At 39.5% G+C, this 27,053-nt stretch overlaps 1 protein-coding gene across 1 annotated transcript; it reads right to left on the bottom strand.

Moving 5' to 3' along the window:
* Positions 1–5,129: 5,129 nt before the first annotated feature.
* On the bottom strand, positions 5,130–26,843 carry LOC146808551 (vomeronasal type-2 receptor 26-like). Its single transcript, XM_085623999.1, has 2 exons — positions 26,618–26,843; positions 5,130–6,073 (listed from the first exon to the last, which is right to left on the bottom strand). The coding sequence occupies exons 1-2, from the start codon at positions 26,841–26,843 to the stop codon at positions 5,130–5,132; spliced, it is 1,170 nt and encodes a 389-aa protein (XP_085480125.1).
* Positions 26,844–27,053: the final 210 nt, after the last annotated feature.

The following is a 27,053-nucleotide window of genomic DNA, read 5'->3' as shown; positions in this document are numbered from 1 at the left end:
TTATCCTGTGTCTGCTTGATAATTTCAGTATCAGATAAGCTTGTAAGTAACCCTGGGTAAAGCACTACGCTACGCTCGCGTAGTTTGCGAAGTTTGCGCTACTTTGCACTGCGCGAATTGTACGTAGCACAGTGCAAACATGCATAGCGTAGCGTAGTGCAGCGGTCATTTTTTGCCTGCTCGCGGTCCATAACTTCAAGCTGGCGACCGCGAGCAAGCAAAATGACATCCCGGCGAAACTTTTTCCTCGTTCGCGATCAGCAACATCAAGTTGCCGATCGCGAGCATGGAAAATAAACCTCCTGGTGAGATTCTCAACGCGGGGAGGTAAGATTTCTCATTGCAAGTGCTCGTGTATGCTCGTGACCGCTCGCGATGAGAAACTACCAGTCTGCGTTGAGAAAGCTGCCGCTCGAGTAGAAATCTACTCGAGCGGCAGAAAATGACCGCTTGCACTGTGCAAGATGCAGTTTGCACTGATTGCACAGTGCGAACAGCATTTTGCACAGTGCACTACGCAGTTCGCGTAGCTCGTGTAGTGCAGCCCAGGCTTACTTTTAAGCTGAGGCTTATTAGGCCTGGTTCCCAAACTATCATGAGGTATAAATATATAGGTATTGTAAATCATTTTATGGAGCTGACATTCCTGGTTTGCTAATGGAACTGTAGCGAGCCATTGGCATATTGCCAGAGAAGCCACTTCACATTTATATTAATAAAATATTTGAGAACACTGCGCCAAAGTTGCAAATTAGTTTTATCCCCAAATCCAGGGCAGGAGCCGCACCATGTTCAGCCTAAATCTGTTTAAGGACTTCAGATAAAACAGCAATAGAAGTGGAAGACACATAGTGATAATTCAAAACTTTTCTTATGGTCCCACATAGTATAACACTTCTACAAGCTAATTTGTTTTTGTGAAATCCAAAACGGAATTTCAACATATTTTGTAGTGACTTTACCCATAATGACATTATTATTGATAGGACTAAGCATGGGTGCAGCTAAATGAGCCTGTCAAGCTTGAGGACCCCTTGCTGGGGCAGTAGTGATTGTATACATAATATATTGCATCAGACATTGACACAACCTGACCAAATGGTTCAATAGAGCTAGTGTCTCATGTTGCATTAATCCCTATGCAGTGGGATAAAGTGTATAGCCTGCTAAGACTTTGCAGGTTGCCCATCATTAAGGAGAGGACCCAGTCTAACATTGTGTAGTGTATGTGGGAGGGCACCTTGGAACCAAAGACGATGGGCGGTGTGCTGAAACTTTTAGACACTCACTCCCAGTCACAGATCTGGGTTGAATCCACCATCATTCTTTAGCTCACTTTGCCACCCCAGCTCAGACCTAGCCAGGTCTTCCCTGGAGCAGAAACAAGCATCTTAGGACCGGTTTTGAGGTAGCACCTGTCATCAACTAGGCTAGGTCGAATCAGCTAGCTGGCCTGGCTGATGAGGAGTGATGTCCCAAAACTGGTCCCAGGATGCTTGTTTCTGGTCCAGAGAGGACCTGGCCTGGCAGTTCGGGCTGGACTATTCCCATGGGTCATGACTGATTTGCATACGGCTGGTTTGGAACTGGAAAGGCATGGGGAGTAAATAAATGATGGATTTAGGCCGGATCTCTGTACGGGGGTGAATGTTTGACATTGTGCCGCATTCTGTCCATAAATTGTTCTTTTTGCACCTGGTAAGTTAATGGCATTTATAAATATTCATAAAGCCTATGTGCAGCTAGAACTGCTGCCTCAGTGTATGTGTGAAATGTGTGTGTAGTGGCATCGACTGTGAGAAAATCAACCCAGAATTTAAAAACTTTAAATCTGTATGCTTTCTGTACCCCAACCATAAAAGTAACTTTTGCAACACATTGGCGAGCCCATGTCCAGTTAAGTGAGCGAATATACAACTTGTCTGCAATCAAAAGGATAACTACTGGTTGTGCCATGTTTAATGAATGGAATAAGAAGAAAGAAAAACACTATTGGGGAAAATCCTTTTAAACATTCAAGCTTGATTAACCTACAGACATAGCAAGTGCTTTCTATTAAGCTGAAGAAGGATAAATCCTTATCACCCCAAATGTCCCTGTGAAGAGTTCATAATTTAGCCTTGGGCACACACAAGGAAACTACTCTGGAGACCCATTAAATAGGTATCAAACATAGAACGTTGATGGCGCCATGTTGGATGGTTCCTATGAATTTAGTAGATTTGTGTATTTAGAACAAGAAAACTTCATAATACAGAGACTTTGACTTCCTATCTACACAGTAATTGTTGATTTGTTTGGAGACCTTTCAGTACCAGATCTACACTCCTATCCTTACAGAGTTATAGATTGTATTGGCAACCTCAAAGATGACTCTATGAGGCATTTTTACAAGCCCCTTTTACCACTGGAGCATTACTTTTTTGATGCTCCTGTGGTGTTGCGTCATTTCTCATATTCTCAAGGTGGCACTAAGCCATTTAATGTGGGTTAACGTCACCTTGCAAATAGGACCCTTTCTGCTGCAGTCCGCTGTGGCAAAGGGGCAGACAATGGGTGTTGCTGTGGGCGTTCCACTGCAAAACCCATTGTTTATTTACTCTGCCCCAAATTTACAAGGCGGGGTAGTGCAAAAAACCAAGGCAAAGTAATACCTGATTGAAGAATGGAGATAGGAAGAACAATTATTAATTTCTCCTCTTTTTTAAATCTTTCTATGTGTTGTGTGCTGCAGTATTAAGCACACATACAAAGAGCAAATCACCATTATTGATTGTTTAAGGCAGGAAGGTGTCTGTTCCTGCACATTAACTATTGCCCCGCATGGCTGCAGGGTGCCCTGCCTGGTGCTAGGCAGCTTTTTGTGCACCAGCACTAGGAGAAACACAGGAATGCGCCATATTTTTGTAAAGGTGGCACATTTCTGCGTTAAAAAAATGTCAGACCCCAGCGCTGTTAAATTTGGCATAGCACTGCGCTCTGGCATTTTCTAGTACATATGCCCCTAAATTCCCAAGGAATGCATTGAAACAGATCTAACCCTTTCATTTGCTATTTTTGCATGCCCAAGGTGCCATAAAGAAAAGATACAAGAATGCATTTGTAAACATTTATTGAAAAGCCCTACTCTTTGTAAATAAATCATGAACTGAAATTATCAGAAAGATGAGACACATTGTTGTTATAAACATTATTAGAATGGTGAAAACACAAACAATTCAACCATGTTAATTATTCATAATGTTACTAACATTACTCCGATCTGTGACTAATTTCTCTATGCTAAATAGAGCATGTCGAGAGTACCCATCTGCCAGGCTTATTGTAATGAGCTAACCCCATACCTTGGTACTGTATGTCAGGACGCTTGTCTCAGTGTGCTAACAAATAAACCACTGTCTGAGTTTGCAGGCCTGTATACCTCTCTCACAAGGCTATCTTCCTTCTCAGCTTGAAGGTCGGGTGCAGTGGAACTACATCTCAGTCACATCTCACAGCAGCTTTCTTTGATGACCCTGACAGGAAGTGAATCTCTCACCAACCTTTGCATGGATGCTATTTAAATAATAAAGTGCCAAGTTTACCAAACTGTGCCAGAGGTGCAGCACAGCATCTAGAATGAGTCTAGACGGAAATTGTTGTGTCCTACATCCAAAACTAAAAAGATTAAACACAGTGTTGTGTTCTGAGTTATGTGACCCTGGAACTAAATGTGCAGACTACAGGATGACAATGACTTTCAAAAATAAAAGCGTGCAGGGCATAATCTCACACTAGGAAAAACATGTGTAAAACTACTATTAGAAAGCAATGCTAAGTTAAAACCAAAATTTAATGGAGACTAAATGCAAGCTACTTATCAACACACTGTCCTGCAAAAAAACAATACTTTACAAGAAAATGCAAGCATCTACTAAATAGTCAGCTCAACCTTAGCCCTGGGTGGATCCTCCTGGCTATGGGGACTTTTTCCTCTGCTGGGAAGAGCTTGTCATTTGGTCAGATTTTTTAAATTCACAATCTTTCCAAAGTGAATTCAGTACTCTTTCAGCACCCCAACATTGCACAACCCCCGTTTAGATATCTTCAATGTTGAAAGATCGCTGGAGGTTCTGTGTGTATTGAAAAAAGTCTCAAAAACTAAGGGGCTTATTTACAAGCCCTTATCGCCACAGGAACGCCCTGTGGCAATACGGGCTTCGTCCTATATACAAGGCAGTGTTAAGTCACTTAACATGACTTAATGCCGACTTGTAAATAAGGCACCGTTTCACTCTAAACTTAGTGGAGGGCAATGGTGTTGCGGTGGCCGTTCCGTTGCAACAGCCATTGAATTTGATGTGTTCCCCTATTTGCAAGAGTGGCGTAAAGATGGGACTGTGCCAGAATTAGGTAAAAAAAAAAACTGGTCATACCCTGGTAAAACGAGGAGAAATGCTTTATTTTACCTCGTTTTTGCTGTTTCTATGTGTGATGTGTTGTGCAGCACATATACAAAAAGCGAAACACCATTGATTGTTTATGTGCAGGAAAATCTACCTTCCTGCACATAAAAAATCATTTAAAAAAAATGATGAGTTGCAACTCCTATGTGTGGAGCATTCTGCAGCACACATAGAAGTTACAAAAAGCAATTGAAAGATTGTTTATGTGCAGGAAGCAACACCTTCCTGCAGATAAACAATCTTACCCTGCAATACAGGCCCCCTTGCACAATGGTGCAAGATTGCCTGCGTTAGCGCTAGGCAGCTAAATTTAACACTAGCGCAGGGTGAAATGCAGGGCAGCACTGTATCGTTCTAAATATAGTGCAACCCTGCGTTTCAGAAGTGGCAGAGCGCGGCGTTAAGTCAAGAAGGCTAAAGTCACACTCCATCACTTCATTATGAATATGGCCCTAAATGTGCTGTGGTACGCATTTGTGTGACATGCTGTTAGGCATACTCGTCGATATCCCCCTAGTGCCTTCCATGAGCTTGTGAAAAGTCCACTGAGCGGTTGCGTTTCTGGATTCTAGTCTACTGATTGCTTTATCTGTAGTCACAGTCCCTCTTGCGGCTACATTATTATTATTAATATTTCTATTATTAGCATATTGTTTAGGCTTATTCTGTCCATGCCTTCACCAGCTAACTCCTTCTTCTTTTGTGCTCTTGATGTTTTCTGATAGTACCAACATTTTTTCTTCCAATAATATTATGTCTGTTGTTCATATCAGGCCTGAACAGAATGATATAGCACTTGGGAAAGAAGATACACCCCAGCAGTCCAGCACTGGAGCAGAGGATGGCAAACACCTCCACAGCCACCATGTACTTCCCTTGTGTGCTCAGGTATGCCGGGATGAAGGAGATCCACACACTGACAAACACCACCATACTGAAGGTGATCAGCTTGGCCTCGTTGAAACTTCCAGGGAGATCCCTTGAGACAAAGGCCACTATGAAGCTGACTGTGGCCAGGAGGCCCATGTATCCAAGCATCCAGTAGAAGAAATGTTTACCTTCATTACATTCGACAATTATCTTTTCATTATAGGACAAGAGGTCAGGCTCTGGAAATGGAGGAGATTTCGCCAACCAAAGAACGCATATAACGACTTGTATCAGAGAGCAAAGAGAGACTATACAACTTGGAGTCTTTCCTCCCAACAACTTCCTCGCCGGGCTGTTGGGGAGTTTGGCTTTGAAGGCAATAACAGTAAGTATAGTCTTTGCGAGGACCATGGAGACACTGATGGAAAAAATAATACCAAAGATAGTTTGACGAAGCATGCAGGATAGTTTTGTGGGTCGACCGATGAATATGAAGGAACAGAGGAAACAGAGCTTTAAGAAGAGGAGGAGCAGGTAACTGAGTCTTCGGTTGTTGGCTTTGACGATAGGAGTGGAACCATATTTAAGAAAGATTCCTAGTACGCAAGCAGCTATGAGAGCCAAGAAGGCAGCAGCGAAGGAGAGTGTAAGTCCAAGGGGCTCATCAAAAGAAAGGAATTCTATCACTTTTGGGATGCACTGGTCATGTTTACTACTGGGCCATTGGTCATCTGGACATTTCATACATTCATCTGTATCTGAAGAAAAAAAAAGATTACAAATTATATGTTTCCTTTCAAGAGTGAAGTAAACATTTATCTTTTTTATTGCTTTATCAATGGTTATTTATTTTAGAAATACGTTTCACATTGGAAGCTCTTTGAATTTTTTCCTCACACAAATCTGATATTAAGGATGTCAGTAAGAAATTTCTCATTAATTTGCACATGCTTTGGAATAGTCAGGTTTAATTTTTATCCAGGAATCTGAAAGTTGTTTCTTTTGAGGTCTGCCCAAATAGAGAAGTCATGGAACTAGGTATATTTAGCACAATATTTGACAGTGAGTGACTTCATCGGGTGGGATCAGGTAACTGGAGCCCCTCACGTTTAAATGGCCAAACAAGTGGTGAGTGAAGGTGGCAAGTCATGTGAAAGTGGGTGGGTAGAAAGAACAAATGCAGTTTGTTCAGAATGCCAAACTTTAATAACAAGCTTGGATTTCTATATATCACTCTAGAAAAGCTTAATTAATGAAAACCATTGCTCTTTATATAATTCACTTTTTGCTGATGAGATGAGAATATAATTCCCTCTACTTGGTAGTGCCAATAGCTCGTCTTCATCAGAAAAGTGTCCCAGTCATTATGGAAACCTATTGATAACAATTGTATTCCCGGCCTTTTCTTCTGGGTGGAAAACTTAGGAGAATGACTGGCAAGCGTGAAGGAGTCCTGCTTGAAGGGGTGAGATCTGTGACCCATGACAGAGTTAGTAACAAGTGTTTCTAAAATATTCACAAGTGTACTGGTCTACAATTCTTCTGTATGTGGTGGTTGCTTCCAGATTCTGCTAAGTCTGACTAGAACAGGAATGGTGCAAGATTTTAAGTACTTCCGGCAAAATAGTAATATCCTTTATATATTGTTCTCCCAATAGAATGATGTTAAGGCTATTTGTCAAGACTTTTACTGTCATTTGTTGACACAATAAGGAGGAATCCTAATGTTGCTGTTCCCATTAGTAAGTGTCAAATGCATCCATCATAAGAGACATTTAGGCTACACAATCATCAAGAGTTTAACAGATGCTGCAATACAGTGTTGGAGCTAATTTAGTTCAAGTGTTTATCTAATTTGTCTTTTAAGTCTAAAAGATAGTGGAAATAATACAATTTAACAAAAGTATCTATTGTGGATTACAATTTGGAATAGTCCACCTTTAACAATATTTATAGTAACAATCATTGGCTAAGTCAGCAGTCTTGCTAAAGTGGAAAGTGTATCAAAAAGTGATCCTAGAATGTGTCTTTGGACAGAGGAGAGTCAAAAAAACAAGTAGCAAACACATACATATAGGAAACAGAAAAACAATTAACAAAAACCAAATAAAAAGAAAAACAACCTAAGAGAATGCAGAACAAATATTGCAAGTCAAAAGGTTCCAGTAAAATTAATGAAAATGAGGATGAATGCAAGCAGAAGATAAATGAAGACCTAATTGATAAACTAGATAGCTATCATGAATGTTCTCTCAGACCTGGATTTTTCCCTAATACCAGCATTGTTCCAATATGGTGTCTTTTATTGCGTCTTTGTTTTAGCCTTAAATTCACAAGCTAGGGACCAGGTGATGTATATTCGCAGTGTTCCATTGTGTTCATGCTATCAGAGTTGGGGAATTGCATGATGTATTCCCTCACCTTCTGTGTGCCACTCTGAGAACTATAAAATTGCACAGTACATCCTGCCCACGCCTATTACATCACGTGACCACTGCACCCATAGCAGAGCTGCAGAAGATGTTCAGCTACCAGGAGCACTTTGATATTCCATTAATGGAACCAAGAGGCTTATTTACTAAGCTTTCACAGATAGCAGGGCAACAAGCAAAGTTGCTGCACTGTGTTGCATGAAAGAAAAAGGGCAGACATGCTTCACATTCACTAAGATATGGAGCATTTCTCCTCTTTCCTTGCGCTTGCCCACTCCGGGCAACCTAGCGCCAAAGCAGGGACCCTTTGCACCATGGTGCAAGGGTGCCTGCATTGCAAAGAGAATTGTTTTTGTTCAGGAAGGTATACCTTCCTACACAAAAACAATCTCTCTTTTGAGGCATTTTCCTTTTTCTCTGTGTGTTGCAGATTGCTACAAACATAAAAAGATGAACTAACGAGTCAATAGTTTTTTCCTTGCTATGCCATACTCTGGGAGGCATAGCAATTTCACCCAATCACAGGTTTACAAACCTATGTGTGTTTGGGATTGCGTGAAATTCATGGGTGAATGCATCAGAACTCCCATGTTCCACCCATGAAATGCCTCCCAGAATTAAATGTAACGCAATGCAGTGAAAGCCGCTTCATTGTGTTACATTTTTTTACAAAGCAACGCAACGGTGCACAAATCTTCCCTTATGTGGCTTTGTAGATATCTACTAGCATCTTTGCGTCATGGATGTGTCAGAAAAGTGGTGCAAACATGATGCAAAATGTTAGTAAATATGCCCCAAAGTGTTCTGGTCTTGCAGTTGTACCTTTCCTTTTCAGTGTTTGGATTAACAAGTCCCAGTATACCTGCCAGGTTACTGTTTTGTAATTACCAATCCTCATTGAACATATTAAACAGCAATAGCAGCATAACACATCAATATTCAAAGACCAGCTTTGTTGTGCAGCATCAGAAGGGCCAGTGCTCAAAAAAGCCCTCTAGCTTTAGGAGAGGAAATGTCAATCCATGAACTGAATTTTAAAGTGCATTGTGCAAAGTGTAAAAGGTGAAAAAGTGCCTCCTGACCCATTCCAGTTTTCTTCTATGAGAGAGATTGCACATTCAACAATTTTAGAGGAAGAATTTAAGTGGTACAAAAATCACAGACATGTACAGTCAAAGTATTATTCCAAAAATGGATTATAACAAAATATGTGTGTTTACATTGTGACCAATAGACTTTAGAATTATCTTTATTATAAGCAATCTATGAAGAAGATAGCAAAACCACATATAAACAGCTCACACCTTTACTTACATGGTCAATATTGTCAAAACTCAATTCAAAAGTCCATTTACCAGCATTTCAGAAATGACAAAACCTAATGTGTAAGTATAGTTGGGTCTATGCACCTGTGGAATGGAAACACCCAATTTCTGGGGTTTGCTAAACAAGATGGTGCAAAGTGATCGTAGCCTCATGGCCTTCCTGACAAATTTCAAGGTTTCTAGTAAGCTGCTAAATTTACATTTACATAAATACATGTAGTCCCTCTTCTGTAGTAACTCCTCCTGGTGATTTAGTGCATAATCCAGTTTTCCATATGGTGTAATCTTAATTCCCTGTTGCCTCCATGGATCCATTATAGTTTCCTATATAACATTACCACTAACCCTGGGCGGAGTTTGCGGAGTTGCACTACGCAAAGCTACGCAAAGTGAAAAAAAACCTCCGCCGTGAGCGGCGGAATATGGTAGAAAAATGCCATTCACGGTGATTGCACAGTGCCGGATGCTTGTCCGCACTGTGCAATCATTGCGAACAGCACCATGCACAATGCAACCTTACCTTTTCTGCCGCTCAAGTACATTTTTACTCGAGCGGCAGTTTCTAAACGTGCACGGTTGCGAGCATACGCGACCACTCTCAATGAGAACCCCCCCCCCCCCGCGTTGCGAAATCACGCCAGGAGGTTTATTTTCCACGCTCACGCTCGCCAACTTGATGTTGGCGAATGAGGAAAATTCTCACCGGGGGTGCATTTTCCCCGCTTGCGCTCGCTAACTTTGATGATGGTGAACGTGAGCGAGGAAGAAAACTTCTCATATTTAGTATTCTAATGTGAATTCTCATTGAAATTTCATCAATTATTGAATAAATCACCCGTTATCTTTGGTTTATAGACAGTTTTTCTTTTTGGTAAGAAAAGGACCACAGACACTATCACTTCTCCTATACAAAATGGAATCCTCTGTTTTATCTCGGTGGGGTTAGTTAAAGTCCCTAAAGATGATGTTAGATCAGATAATACCTTTTAACTTATCTAATATTCCTATAAACGGTCGTGGATTTTTTTTTTTATTACTCAATCTTATCCTGCTTCTTGTGGAATATTAAAAAACCCTATGTGTTACTTCAAAAACTTAAATGACCTAAACATATGAAAGGTGTACATTTTCCAGATTTTTGTTCATACCATCCTGCATTTTTGTCAAACAAGCTTCTTTTTCACTAGCTGAGGACGAGTCCATGACATCCATTACATCCAACACTTTGGATTGACGTTGAAAAATAAATTCCTCACCCTTTCTCCCTTCGAGTGTTGTTTGTTTTTACTCAGAAACCTTTTCTAGGTCTTTTCCTATCCTAAAAAATACATGTAAGCTTCTAAGTCCAATATTCCTTCATTGGTCAATTTTGCATGTTAAATATGTTAACATCAATAATAAAACTATTTTTTGGCCTAAAATGGATTAATCAACTATTAATAATAATTCGTCTTTCTTTTGCACAAGCCCAATAGCCTTTTACCTTCCCTCTCTTGTGTTACATTAAAAATCTGTTATTAATATCTGTGACACATGAAGCCTATGAACATCTTCCACATCTTTGCTATCCTTTTCCTCAGCATCACAAGTTTATAATAAACTCATTTGCTCCTCCAGAAGATCGAGACAGGACTGATGTGGAATTACAATGGGAATGTGACTTGGACACACCCATCCCAATTCACTTATGGGAAAGAATTTGACCTAAGTTAAGGAAATCCTGTAGAGAAGCTAATATTATTCACACTTTATTTTATATATCAAAACAGACTATTGATTACCCCATCCACTTTCCACGAAATAAGTCACACATCCTCCTCCTGTTGGTCTCGCAATCTCGCAGAGTAACCTCAAGCATATGCTATTTGTCAGAACATCAACATCTCATTTTTGGTTGAAATTCTGAAAATGACACCCAAATCCCTTTTAATTTAAACAATATATTGTTAGGTAGTATCTCAGTGGATTGATTTGCTCATCCTGATAAGTTTGATATGCTATATTTAATTTTTGCAGTTGCATTTTAACAGATCACCAAGTGATGGAAAGACTCCTCCAAAATTTTTTTTTTTCAAGCATGGTGGTAAGGTGCTTGTTATATTCACAGGCTAGTCTGAACCAAGCTTATGTCAACCCTATATCTTCCTTGATTTCCTATTACTGTTATAAACAATTGTTATATATTTCGATAATAATGCATATTTGTTTCTTATGCTTTCGCAATGATAATATATCTATTAATTATTCAGGAGATATTAGATCTTTTCCCTTTTCATCTTTTCCTATCTATGATGACTTCAATGTTCTTCTTGTAACCCTGCTGTTTTAATTGCTTGTACACTCATTGTCTTATATGGAATGTTATCAAACGTTATCTTTCAAACTTAAAAAAGAAAATGACAACGAGTAGTCATTTCTCGAAATGAGTCAACCAGGTGTATAAGAACATTGGGGCTTATGAAACCTTTTCCTGGAACTTTGGATCAGCATATCCAGTGTTCCAATATATGTGTCAAAAATGTCTGAATTTATTGTTCTTACTCTGAATTTAGTTATCAATCTATGTGTGCATTTTATATATTGCTGTTTACTTTTAGGTGCTAATGCAATGTTGTTACTATGAGGCAGTCTATTTAATTTAGCACTCTATGCTGGTAACTTCACAACTGCAACCTCTGGCTGCTAGTCTTTCTTCCATATGACCTACTTTCAATTCGTTTTGCGGAAGGCAGTTGTGAGCATGTAATACTGGTTTGGTAGATGTGAGATTACAAAACAGTTCACTTTTTATCCATTCTTTTTCCCACAAATTATAACCAATCCAGATATCCAAATTCCCAAAGTGTAGGCAGAAGTGGAACGTATATTGAAATCATTATTATTGAGAAGGCTTTAAAACACTAGATCAAATTAGAAGTGGGGCATCAATATCTAAGCCTAATTAATATTCTTTACCCACGTCTCAAAGCAATGATCCCGAGCCACGTTACAGGTCCATTAACTTATCATAAGATTTGCAAAAGTGAAAGCAAAAAACATTGGCTACTCCATATTTCTTTAAAAATATTGTTGCGTCCCACAGAAAGAAATTGTTGCTAAGGTCACACTCCATCATTTCAAGGAGCATTTGAATGATTGAAAAATTGACCAAATTTAAGCTCTCATTACCATGATATGTGGAACTATGGTGCTTTTGCAGACACTATCTTCTTTGCCCATATTAGTATGGTTACACAGACCAAATGGCTTCTGGCACACTTAGATTCTCCCTCGTGGTAAGCCATACTATGTGAGGATTATCAAGATGCTAGTTCAGCACCTGGAAATTTACATTGGTTGTATCACTTTTCAAACTCTTTTATTAGCCTTACTGATGAGATCGCTGTACATCTGCAATGTTATCACAGTTTTGGTTTCTGTCACAAGTATCCAATTGTTGCATGTGTGGAACGGTCTATAAAAGCTCCATATATTGCGGATGGGTTCTAGCATAAGGGCCTCTCTGCTATTAGGAAAACCTTAAAAAATGAAAGACAAGTGGCATTTGGCAAAACAGGAACAGCTTGTTTAATTAAATACAGCCGCAGGGAGAACAGGCAAAAACGTTGGTGTCTAAAGACTGTCTCAAAGCACATTGGTTTCAGCCATAATTTTATACATTACGTGAAGCATCATGAAGTCATTTGTGCATGCCTTTGGAGACAGAACTCTGGGCCTAGTAAAGGTGCCATAAATCTTGTTGTTTGATAAAACGTGCAGGTGGGTCTCGCCATTGCATGGACACAATGTGTTGCCTGTGAGTATGTGTTGAGATGTCCGACATGGGAAGCGCATGATCACTGCATGAAGTGTGCTCTGCGTTCCTAACTGAGGGGCAGATTTTCAAGCCCCTTGCGCCACTTTTGCGTCACTTTTCCCATGTAAAAAAGCCCCTATGTGTGGAACATAACTTTATGGTATTTTTGGGAATGTGCGCTCCTTCGGCTAATTGTGTTTTATTGAGGTGAACCTCCTGAGACCATTGTGGTGTCACTACTTATCTATGGGCTACATCTGGGTTTTCCAGTCTGTGCATTTGTCTAAGGGGTACATGTCCACCCCCACCTGTGATTTGTCAATCAGTTGCTTCAGGCTTGGGTCACAGGGCCTACCTGACCATGTACTTCGGACTCCATGTTGAGGGGGAGATTATGTTGGGTGAATTCAACATCGAAGATGCAAGTTTGTTATTAAACGTACATATCATGGTGTACATCAAGATCGTATTTTTTAATATTAACATATATTTTGCTAAAAATGTGTGGGCATGTTTAAAGGGTAATAGAGTTGTTTCCTTTTGATGAGAGAGATGTCTGAAAAGTGCTCAAACAAAAGAATACAATCTGTCCAAGGGAGGCAATATTGACATTTAAAAATAATTTAGATGGCTTTTATGAAGATGGGAAATATTAGAAGTGTAATATAAAGACACATGTCTACATCTTTCAATAGTCTTTTTATTGTAGCTGTTATCACATTATTTATTGGATGGAAAACAAATGAGCAGAACTGGTAAGTGCCCCCAAATCATCTGTGACTTCTTTAGTGAAGGCAACCACCTAAGCAGCAGAACTCAGACCATAAACCTTCATTCCAAGCAGGGTTGCTGCGGCAGTGATGTGGATCCCCCATGCCCCGTTCTGCCTATACCAGCCTACGCAGATGTCACGTCGTGGCCGGTATACGCAGATAGGGGAAAAGGGAGAGATACATGATATGTTAAGTTACAGTCTAAGAGGACTATTCACAAACTGTGTTTTGTAGTATGTTTGTAGAATTACAATTGCACTGCTAACATACTGAAAAATGCTATTCAAAACCCTATGTGCTGAGGTTCCATCGCCACCTCTCCTTTCTTTTTCTGTGCAGAGATGTCCACCTGACTAGGGAGTCTTCAAACAAGTCAGCACACATTTTAGTAATACACTTATAAGGGACACAGGTGAATGGCTGGAAAATGGGAACAACTTCATGTAAAATGGGAGGGTTTAAGGAAGTAAGAGGCGTTTAAGCAGAAATGTGCACCCCACAAATGTAAGTAAGACCATTCCTATATACAAACTGTAATTCAAAAATTACTACAGCTAGAATGACCGAATGCTGTTTTAAATCGAAACCAACTCAGAGCTGGAGTAAGTCCAGCACCATACATGGCCAAACACTGGTGCCTGAACACCCTTTCATAGAAACAAATTGGCGGTATGGACATAACATAACACTTCATAGAAATAATGTGATAATAAATAAATTAAAAGTAGTTAAAATATAATTACATTAAATTTAATTCAAAAATATTTTCTGAGAATAAAACATTTTATTTAAATCGTACTTCATTTAATAATCATTTTCTGCATTTAATAAATAATGTAATGTTCATTTTTAATAAAATATCATTAAAGTACTTCTAATTACTCGCTTTTAATAATTTCTAATACACAATAGTATAACAACGTTTTTTCACTTTAGGTGGTATTTCCTATTATACAATGATAACATAAATACATTTTAATGTAATATAATACAAATAACATTTACATTGAAACATGCAGAGCCCAAACTGAGACAAAATCCAAACTTCACAAAGGGCATTTAGGACTGGTAAATCTATGAATCCTAGTTTTACTACTCCTAAATGCCTTTTGTGAATACCGAAAGTCGTAAAGTTAGGATTTTGTCTCGGATTATTTTTGTGATTCGGGCCCCTTATGTCTTTCAAAATCCATTCTATTTAATGTGGCCACCAACCCTTAGCAAATTTAGTGTCCTTCAGTCAAATTCATCCAAGTTTATTCTCCACAATCACGCATTACTTCACTTCCATATGGGTTGGAAGCCACATTAAATTAAAGGATGAATACATGTACACCAATCTTTTGGGTGAATTTTGTGAATTGAACAAGCAAATGCTCATATTGACTTGCATTGAAAACAACCACAAGCAAGGGGATGATTATAAACACAAAAACATCTGGGCCAGGCTATTATCTGGGATAGAGTCACTGATATCAAGACCCTGGGCCATCCCGGCTCTTTGAAGATCCTCAATAAAATCACAGTTGTCCAAAGTTTCTAACCTTATAGAACAGCCTGTAAAAGCTAATTTCATCTTCGATGCTTGCTTTTAAATCAGGATTTTTGGGAGGCCATCAGACATGTCCCAGGCCAGTCAACCTCCACACAGTACCCATGTACTGCTGCTAATCTGCAAAGCGGCTCTTTAAGAATATTTTCTGGCTCACTGGACCTTTTGACCTAAATAGACTCTTGACTTTAAAAGAGGTCATCTGCAAGCTGCACCTTATTTACCACTCTTGTACCCCCGGACCTCTAGTATCTGCTGTGACATCTGGGACAGGTTGACCTCCGGGGAACATTTATCATCATCAATATCTTGGGAAACATTTGGCATCCAGGAACCTCTTGACAAAGTTGAAGGCTTGATTCCAAAGACAGTTGTGTGCCTGATTTAGCTTTAGAAAGCAGGCTGGTAAAACCCCTTTTATCTGTACACTTGTACTTTGATCCAGCTGCCAATCTCGCAAACCCCTGACAGCAGTTATGCATTTGTGGATTTTACATCAGTGTTAATCCTGTTCAGAACTTATTATCTGTTTTGTGAATTTTAGTTATTGGTGTTTTCTTTTTTTAAGATTTTTAATTAATCAAAATAAATACAGTTTCTATGTCTATGGATTGGAAAAAGGACAACAAAAGTCTGTGTAAAGTTTCTAGGAAGGCTGGAAGTACGACAGTTGTATGACCATCAGGGATAGCATTGCAAATCCTGATGAGTACAATTACTTAACTCATGTGTAATATCTGCCATCAATGTAAGTTGACTCGTCTTACAGTTTGTGTACAAATGTGTTTCTTCCCTAATAGAATTATGAAACCCACCATTTTACATTACCAGACTGATGTCTGTGGATACATCCTCAAGGCCAAGACATGGTGGCTGGCCGACTTAACAGTTTTGATTCTGTTTACGCTAGAGCATTTTTTCTAAAATGGTATCAGCTGACGCAGCAAGGATCTCTAGCTATGTGGGTGAACTTCTGTCGGGACAGTAGAGGACAGGCTGGTGGGCCTCCTAACATATACTAAATTACTGATTTTCACCTTTAGATAATTTGAGTGAATTTTTGTGCAGTCAGTGCTGACTTTTGGATCAGTAGTAGGCAGACTGACAACATGGGGAGTCACTTTGTTTTTTATCTATGGTTAAATTTGATGCTTTTCTCTACCTGGCTATTTATATTATATGTTAAATTGAAAGACACCATTTGTACCTTATGACAAATAAAGATGAAATAAGAGCTCTCAAGGAATTGATACATTGTGGTATTTAACATGGCCCATTTTTCTTTGCTGTATTTCCCTTTCATTATATTGTTAGTGTGGCCCTGCTTGTCTGTATTGAGGAATAAGATGAATGTATGTGAAAATGCTAATTTTTCACACTTTTAATGGAAGGAAAATCATGATTTTATTAAAGGCATGGGGTATAATACTATGCATCATCTATTTTATTGCATCATACACATAAACAACATCAACAAGAACACTGAATTAGAAGAACAGCAACACTCTAGAATCCTTAGAACAGGCATATATTCAATAAATGCACAGCCAACTTTCGACTTGTCTTGCTGTGAAAAAAAAAGTTGATCTTCATATTAAACTGCAAATCCAACAGAAGCAAAAACATCTAAATTCTTGAAGCTCCTTATTGCAAAGCGCCTTTAATAAAATGATGATTTTCTTCCCATTAAAACTGTTGAAAATCTGCATTTTATGGCAAGTTCCGGGGGCCAATGTTATCCATGTTCATAGCTCATCCAATTTCCTGTTTACAGCATGTTCCACAGGCTCAAAGTAAACTATTTTAATCGTTGAATTACTAGACCAATATGTAGCCTTCATGATACTACTTATTCTGGAACCTGTCAAATGTTTTTTACTAGCCATCGCCCCCTGCCTTAAAAATGCTTATATCAATACCTGCCATTTTCATCACCTCCTTATCCCATCTTGCCAAAGTAGTTGCTGACACAGCCTTTAAAGGTTGCCTAAAAGAAATCAATAACTGTGAACATCCTTGTTTTTTCAACCTCGCAGTATTTCTCTTGTATTCTTTCAAACAATGTACCACACACAAATCATCATGTTCCTCTATACTAGGATACAAAAGGGTCCTAGACATAGTCTTTTGTAACTTAAAACACACACCTTCATGCTGGAAACTCATAGAAGTTACCTCCAAAGCTCTAATATCAGATACTCTCTTAAAGGAAACCAAACAAAGTAAAATCAACATTTTCCAAGATAACTTTAAAGTCAAACAATCATTTCCTCCCATCTTCCTTCACACTTGAGAGAGATCCCTTTGAGAAAAATGCTTCACTTTTGGAGGAAAATCCACCCGCACACACTTAACTATTCTCTTCACCAACACATGCTGACCAACTGGTATTCCAGCCACCAACTCATTTCCTGCTAAAATTGCGGACATACTTAAAGTAACTGAATTATATGCCAGATTTTTTTTTAACAATTCTGTCAAATTATTTACTACCTCCACTACAGGTACGGTGATATGGGATCCAAAGCTCTCACAACACATTAACTACACCATTTTCTCCATACTAACCTGTATGCCCTAGTTAGTCAAAGTCAAAGTCAAACAAATCTTTATTTGAATTCTTTTTAAAGAATCATAAAAGCATATAAAATCATGAAAAACTCTACAAAGAAAAACGTTACACAGGGTCAGAAAAATAATTATCATACGTAAAATCATTCATACCACTCCATTGATGCCCTCATTGTTCCTACTGCCCATGACTCCTCAATGAGTTCTGAAGCCTCTTTCGATAGCGTAGACACTTGCCAAACTCTCCTGAAATCAACCAGCCTCTCAAAATCAACTGTCCTGCTTCTATCATCTTGTCACAATTCCCCTGAGCATTCAATGGCACTTGAGGGAAACATGGTAACAAAACTAGATCGTCCAACAACAAGTTCATCACATCTGGAAACCACACCTGAGATTGGCAGAATGGACTGACTAACACAAACTTAAGTTTCTCTCTACTTTCTTTCATTAGCACTCTCTGTATCATTGAGAAAGGAGGAAAAACATTCATCCTTCCTCTCCCCAATACTGTAGAAACACATCTACACCTATCACTTACGGATTGGATCTCCAGCTGAAAAACATTGGCAACCATGCAATTAGTCTATCTTAAAATAAATCCACTTCCAAGGGTCCCCATCTTGTCACCAAACTCATGAACAATTCCCTGTCCAACCTTCAATTGCTCACATCTATTAAATACCTTGAATTCCAATACGCCTCTAAATTGTTCTTCCCTGGAATTTGTTAAGTCTGCACCATTATCTCCCTGTCCAAGCAAAATCTCCAAAATCCTTTTGCCATCTCTGCCAAACCTCTTGAGCGCGGACCATCCAACTTGTTGTCAGTACGCACTGCTGACACATTGATCATCTTCAACAGCACACACCATTTTGCCTGATTCTTTACAAAACTCCTCAATACAAACAAACCTGCCAGGAGTTCCAGACTATTGAACTGTATCTTCTTCTCTTCTTTCAACCTCTATCCCCCATTGTCACTGATTTACATTTTGAACCCCAACCATTCAGACTTTCAGCTGACATTATTACTATTTACGGAAATTCCTTGAAAATTGCCCTTATATGCATCAATGTTCATCAACTACCCTTCCAATGCTTCTATCATTTCTTCATTCATTCTCACCTTCTGGGAACTTCACCCTAACCAAAAATGACAACCTTTCAACCTTTGAAGAGCCCTGTAATATATGGAGGTGAAAAGATTACCTGAATCAGAGCCGACAACAGACCTAGTAACCTCTGTAACTGACTCAATATGATCCAATCTGAATCCCTTTCTCTTTTCAATTCCTTGCAAATTCTCTTCACTTCCTCCATCGGTAACTTCAACACAACTTCCAAGATCTGTGTATAGAAACCTAAAAACGTAATCTCCTGTGCTGGTTCCAAACAAGATTTGTCTCTGTTCATCATGAACCCTAAATCTTCCAGCATCCACACAACCAATTTTGTCCTTGAAGTCACTCAGGTTAGTATGGGATGAAGGGAAAAGGTCCAGCCTTTCTTTGCATGGAGCAGGATAGGTTTCAAGCAGCATCACAGTCCTCTGGGGAAAATAGCAGGCCTCAAGCAGCAGGGCAGTTCTTTGGTGGCATTAGGGCAGTCTTCTGGCAAACAAGACAGTACTTCTTCAATAGTCTACAGGTCCTGGAGCACACTGATGAGTGTCTCAAGATGTCCAACATTTATACCTGTTGCCAGCCTTTGAAGTGAGGTCTTTCCTGCACTATAACCACATCTAGTTTTGGAAAGTACCTCCCTTCTCCTGCCAAGGTTTCAAGAAGTCTAGAGTGAAACAAGACTAGTATCAGGTTCCTTTGTGTGTGTGCTAGAAGCAGCTCCGTGAAGTGTAAGTGGGGAAGGGAACAGTATCTACCCCAGACATGATGGCCCATTCTCCCAACACCTAGTGTCCTTTGTCACACATGCCCACGTTCATTCTGGGAGGAAAACACAAAGCCGAACAGCAGAGCCATTCACAGTCATGTGAGTCAGTCAGGACTCTGGCAGCAGGCATCCAATGGTTAGGGCAGGAAAATGTAAACTTTCTAAAACTTTCCTTTTCAGAATTTCAGAATTGTAACTCAAAGAGGATTTTAAATTACAATGTATTTGAATCCAGACATGATATTCTTACCTTCTCCCACCTATTCCTCATTACCAGAACATATAAAACATTAACCTACATGTCTTTCTTTTTAAATAAAGTACACCCTGCCCAATAGGCTTTCAAGGCATTCCTTGGGGGTGATATGGTTTAAAAATGAAACTTTAGGCGTGGCAAAAGGTTTATTTTGCGAGGCCAAATTGACTATTTAAAACTGTGCTGTAGGCTGCAATGGCAGGCCGCAGAGATTTTTAAGAGCAATACTTTAGTGAGAGGCACAACAAGTTCTAAGGGCACACTAGTAGCGTTTAATGTACAGTCCCAGGGTACATGTAGTAGCACATACTAAAACTTTATATGTAAATAAATATGCCAAACAGATATAAGCCAGTTGTACCATGTTTTAGGGAGAGGGCACAAGCCCCTTAGCACTGGTTGGCAGTGATAAAGTGCAGATTCCTAATGCCAATAAAAACATATTTCAGAAAACAGAAGGGGAAAACGTTTAGGGAAAATATATACTAGAGCTCGGCTATTGATCTAGATTTAGATCATACCGCCAGGTATGAAGAGTCAGGACATACTGTATATTGTATTTTCCTTCATTGTGCAATTGCCTCTAGAGCATTCCAAATGATAGTTTTGGGTGAAAATGAGTTGGATATGAATAGTTCCATACTAGTTTGGATGAACATTTTGCAGAAAATGTATTCTACATCAGGATTGGTCAGTACTACTCAATCACTCTTGGCATACATTAGTATAAAACAGACTATTCTGTAAATTCATCAAACAACGAGAGAGAGAGGGTTTTTTTGTATATAAGGAGCACTCTTGGTCCCCCAGAGGAAATAGTTAAAACAACAAAAGAGTGTGCCTTCTTAAGAGAAGAGCGAGCAAAAAGAATCAAATTTGATTATTTAGAAAGCTCTCACTCACCAACCTAGTTGGTGACATGCTTCATCATCGGGCCCCACCAGGAAGGTCGAGTACCTCCCCGGTGTGCTTCAACGCCAGAATTACTGCAGAGCTGGTTCGTTGTTGTATGTTCTTACAAGTGCTAGTGAAGGGTTGTGTCCAAAAATAAGTTTATTCGTCGGCCAATGGTTAAATGATGAAGTGAGCGATTTTGATGCTGGATAGTTGTCTCAGCTATCTCTCACTGTGGGTGATCTATGTCTCACTGTGGGTGGTCAACATGTTTCTGCCTGTATGTTGCGACTAGCTAGGCATTCTTCAGGACCAGTGCGTAGACCCCGGCGGTATGAATGCGCTAAGGCTCACCCTGACTGGAGGTCATGAATGTGAAAAAACAGGAAAAAAGATTTAAAACCTGCTGTTCCTGAGGGAACCTGGTCCTTATAGGGACCCGGCAGTTATCTGAAAGGGAAAAACAAACCAACAAAGACATACACAAATATTAACAATCAATAGTCATGTAGTCAAAAGGCGTATGATGTTTCAAACTTTCTTATGCACTCATGCTCTTCTCAATGTGCACTGTTGCTGTATCTCACATAGCTATGGTGTGGTATAGTGAGATATGGTTGTGCACATAAACATTAAAGTTCGAGGTGGTGATAGATTCCACACTTAATGTGATGGTACCGAATTTATATAGCTCTATTTCACCTGCACGCCTCCTCGGGCGTTAAGTGGTATGGGTGCGTCAATATCACACACGCGAACGTGACTTTCATGGACTCGCCTTGTGTAGTGTGGCAGGCGGTTGAAAGCACAAAGATATACCTGTCTGGGTAAGTAAACTCTCTTACATGTGGAGTGTTCATTAATCACTCCATGGGTGAAATTGCTATTGCATAATATACCTTTAAAAATTGGGCAGAATTCACAAACTTGTTATGTGATGTGCTTTTCATGGTAGTGTTTTGGTGAAAGTTTGCATGAAGTACATACGCTGGATTTTATTTTGGTGTTGAGACTCCAACATGTTTGTTCCATTGTAATGCACTGAAATTAATGTCTGATTTTAAGGAACGCAAAGATGATCATGTAGAAAGTGTGCTACAAATGTGGTCACAATGTAAATCATTTATTGGACATGCGAAGCTCAGTTTCGGGAAGCTTAAATGAGGGCATATTTTCTAAAAATTTTCAAAAGTGGTGTTGGCATTCAAAAACCACCAGAATTAGCTATTTTTATTTATATTCTGTTACTTGTATACTGGATCAACTACACTTGCATGCTGAATTCTTGTTGTTTGTCTATAGGTTAATATTTATCAGATTAGTTTTAATATCATTTTACACTTAAGCAATTGTTATTGTAGGTTAGGAAACACCTCTATCCCTTTACATTCACCTGCCTAATGTCCCCAGCTTCCTAGTGTTTCCCTTTCTGTTGTGGTTTAAATCAAAAAAGGTACTTTTGTTTAGTTGCTAATTCATAAATAAATAATTAGATTGATCTATTTGATTATTTGATTTGTGTTTCAATTTTCCTGATTTATTCTCTGTGTTTATCTTTACAACTTACAATGCACTGTTGGTTTGCCAGCTTTCTGTATTAAGGTTCAGATTTTTGTATATTGTTTTCAAATAGCGGTTATAAGGCTTCTATGAACTCAGGTGCTTTGTTGGTTAAGTCTTAACTTCTGTCACTGACTCCTTCTTAGCCGTGCTGCGAAGACATGTCACAATCTAGTGCTTTTCAAGTAAGTACATAACATAAATGAAAGCATTTATTGCCTCAGAGACAGAGAAATAGAGAAATGGCATTGAGCAATATCAACAAATTTAGTTATATTCAACTGTGTCCCGAAACACTCTAAATAAAACTAAATTAGAACAGGCAATCAGAGATGCCAAATACAGCTTTAGGAGAAGAGAGTACTGTGGCAGTACACATTCCACGTGCATATTCACGCACTGTACCATTGATTAATGCTTGGAAAGGGTTTAATAAGGTCAAGGATTACTGGTCAATGTATAAATAACTTATATAGCCAATGAAATTCTGTGAGTTAATAATAGATCACATTTGTAAGCTAAGGTGTACTTAATTCTCCACCATATGTCTCCTAAGTCACAAACTGTGACAGTGGCTGATCGCTCTCTGCAAATCGAAAGACACGCAAGAGAAGAAAGTTACAGCATAGCATTGATAAGGAAATGTGAACCAATCAAACAATATTTTGCTGTATTCAGCTCCATCTTCTGATGCAAAGACAAGTCTGCGCTTGGAATTCTTTAATGCCCCAAGATTGTCTATGACATGACTGTTATGTCTTACACATTATTCAACTTAGCTGTGTGAGAGGAATGCCTCTTGAGAAATACCTAGGCAGCTATGTTCATGAGGATACAGACACAGACTGGCAAGAGAGAGGGATGAGGAGACAGGAGAGCATTTAGAACTTGTTTACTTGTAAACTCAATGAAAAGGGTGAAACATGTATGTGTTACTGAGCGGAAATATTTGTTCTGCCATTTTGCCATTAAACGGTTCCTGGTGACAGGAAAGAAACTAAATGAAATATGGCTTATATTGCCAGATACATGATCACTGTTCAGCCCTCTGTAGGTTGTATTTCTCATGTTTGCGGCACATTAGGCACAAAGCTGCTTACCATTCAATGTCACCTGTAATTCCACAATGGATAATGATGATGAGGGGCTCTGGTGCGTCTTTCCACACCTGAGACTCAATAGGGATTGAGAGGTCACATATTGTTCATCATATGAGCTACCCTATATAGAACAGAGTCAATGTTGCCTTGAAGCTTGGTTCTTAGGTCGAGCCTAGCGCAGCGCGCATGCGCTGATCTATGGGGAGGCATCTTGAAATCACTCCAGACTTCCCCGAAACTTTTCCGTGTGGTTTTTCAACTTCCACGCATTCTATTGGCCTTTGCGTGTGGCTTTCAAAAATGAAACCACGCAATTGGCCAAAGGCGGGTGCATGTCCCACCTTTTCTCTAAATGTTCACTCCCACAGCATCCAGTTTGCAACGGATGAATCTCCATTACCAAGTAAGACTTTGAGTGCTCCAGTAGTGCCATTACAAAGAGCCTACCTAGACGATTGGGCTCATCCCGGCGCTCTTTGAATTTCAGATTGGAATCTTGGATGAGCACCCCACCCCCGAGCCTCAATATCTGTCTTATACCCATTAGCATTGTAACTATGACTAAATCGATTACTTGTGCATTTTTTTTTTAAATGTGTATTTCCCTCTTTTTAAATATGGTTATTTCCCTCACATTATCTTGCATTTCACACTCGTGATTTAACTTAGGAGCACTAAGCGACCATAGTGCACGATCTGACTACAGCAGACCTGCACTTACTGCGCTGTGGACCACTAGGCACCCACTATAGTGGCCCCCACGCATGACCCAGTGCCACAATTAGCACAGTTATAGACTGCACCTAGCGCCAGCGCCATCACTTGTGCAGCCAATGACTAGCGCCTTACAGCGCACCATGAACCAGATTGCCCATTTCCCTACGGGCACAGCATGCATAAAGTATTCCTGCATGTCGCAATTTGCATGGGCAACACACCAGTCACTGTAGTAGCTTTCTTGCTATGACTACTGAACACCAATGTAGCCATAAAGATTGCATTTTATGTTGTGACATTATGTGTTCTGTCTTGTCTCTCTTTTCCCCCAAGGAATTTTTGCTTTTTAAAGTGTCAGTGAGTCCGCCGACATTTTTACCACACACCTTAGCGCGTATGTACGTACCGCACTGGTTTTCACGTGGCATCCTTCACCTTTGCCACTCACCTATCACTCACCTGGTCCTGAAGAAAGCCCCATTTCATTTCTTCCTAGGGGCTGAAACATGTAGACCGCCATACATAGTCAACTTAATGGTAATAATCCCTGAATAGTTGCACTACACATATATATTTTTAGACATATCCTGAGCCACCAACATTAAAATTAGAGGCAAGGATTCTCAGAGATATTTTTAACTGAAAAAAATCACTTCACATCACACTTTACGCACCAACACCAGCTCCGCTGTAATCAGGCATCGTAGCACAACCGGGGGGCGCTAGGCCGCCCGGTTGGGACCCCAATGATGAAGCATGACACCAACTAGGTTGGTGTGTGAGGGGTCTTTTAAGAACACCTAATGGGTCCAAGTTCATACTACATACAGTGACTTATCTATATACATATAGTGGGTTCGTCCATATTGTTTAAGTTTAGTACACATCCGGGGAACAGGACGCCCCCCTCTGCCTTATCCCTTGCTCTCTCATTGTTTTTTCTAGTTATTTTATTTATAGACAACAGTTTATGGGCCCAACAGGTTTAAAACGCTGAAGCCAAAATTAGTAGAGTTTCACAAGGTATTTTAAAATGTTCATCTAAGTTAGGTAGCCAACCCATTAAGGAAACTTTACAAGACTAGAGGGATGACCACCTCCACAAATAGGGCTAGACTCTAGTGTTGGCCACCTGTACTGCCCCGCAAGTGGAGGAAAATAGTTTTTGAAAATGGCTACTTTGCTTACCGGCTTCTGCCTCAACTATGATTCTTCCTCAGGAGGTCGGCCTTTCTGTATTTAGAAGACATACTTTTGGTACAACCTTTGTTACTATGGTTATCCCTATCGGCGAAGGTGGATATCAGTTTTACTAAATCAATTATTTTAAACTGCCTATTCTTGGACAAGGCTTCATGTATGCCATGATTATCGTATATTAACTCCTTCTTTAGTATGCAGTTTAATTTGCCAATATGGTCAGACCCCGTGCAGAGGACGATCAAAGATACATTTTTGCAGTATAGATCTGACCAGCGAATAGCTGTTAATGGTACAAAATCATCAGTTTTTTTTATATATGTCACATGATCTTGAGGAGGGTGGACACACTTATTTGGTAAGACTGAGATGTGGTATTGTAGATCAATTAGTGGCCTTTCCAACTATGAAGTTTTATCCTCCGGATCAGACCCCTTGCCCATGTGATGGACGAAGCAAGCAAAGCATTTTGCACTTTTCATTGTTTTGCAACTTTTATCTGAATTTTAGGATTTTTCATCTTAAATCCTTCTTTGTTAGACAAAAATTAAATCATATAAAGCTGGTATGAAATATTTCATTGCACTAAGTGAATCCTGTGTGTTATAAAGTTGCCCTTTTTATTTTAGAGTCATCCATGTTAGGAAAAGCCTTTTGTATTAGTGGGCCTTTTATTTTAAACTATGTTTTGTACGCATTTTATATAATGCCTATATGCAATGCATTTTAATTTATTATTAATATGCCGCAGAGAATTCCCATAGAAGCCCATGTTGACACCAGAACATGGGCTTCTATGGGAATTCTCTGCGGCATATTATCAAGCCCATTATCACCGCTTTAGTGGCAGTTTTCTGCCGCTAAAGCGGCGATAATTTTAACGCCATTTGTTGATAATATGCCCCTCAGTTCTCAAGGACCTGAACAACCCTCAGGTGACCTTTCAATTACAAATGGAAACTGAAAATAAAATGAATAAAATACTTATGCCCCAAACAATCTATTAGCCATGATACTTGAGAACAAATGAGGACAAATGTTCAAAATGTTCTGTGAAACTTCAGCCTGACCTTAGACGACAATTTTTGGAAGAGAAGCCCAGGAGGGCGCAGTTCTCATTCTGTAGACCTGGCCCACTCCACATTTGCTCGAAGCCAGGTCGATTTGTTTCCCATCCCAAATGAATTGTGAGGCAAAATAGATCCAAATTTACTGTTGGCCAGGAATATCTTACCTGGGTCCCTGATCTCTTCCTGAGCACAGGGAATGCATTCAAAGCAGCAAATTGGCTTTCCTTTGATGGCTGCCTGTCTGTAGCCAGGAGGACATTCTTCACTACAGACAGAGCGTGGTATCTGCAGGGAGGACAAGGTGACAGTGTTAGTGGAATGCTCCAGAGAGCTTGTGAGCTGAACGATAAGGACAAAGTAACTGCTAACAGAAAAGTGGAAAGATGGCATGGTATCTACATATGTGACTGATGGGATGTTACAAACAGTATCGTTTGAAACACTTACAATCAACTTTGTTTGCCCGCTTTTTAAAATATATGCACATATTTAGTCTTTCTTGTTGGTAAATGTCGGTCATTGATGTGTGTGGTTCACACAGAGAAAATATGTGTCTTAACTCAATTCTTTAAAATGGCCATCTTATAAATAATAGAACAA

Source organism: Triturus cristatus, chromosome 8 (genome assembly GCF_964204655.1).
Source record: "Triturus cristatus chromosome 8, aTriCri1.1, whole genome shotgun sequence".
NCBI classification, from domain to species: domain Eukaryota; kingdom Metazoa; phylum Chordata; class Amphibia; order Caudata; family Salamandridae; genus Triturus; species Triturus cristatus.
Note: the sequence above shows the minus strand (reverse complement) of the source record. Positions and strands in the feature narration are given on the sequence as shown.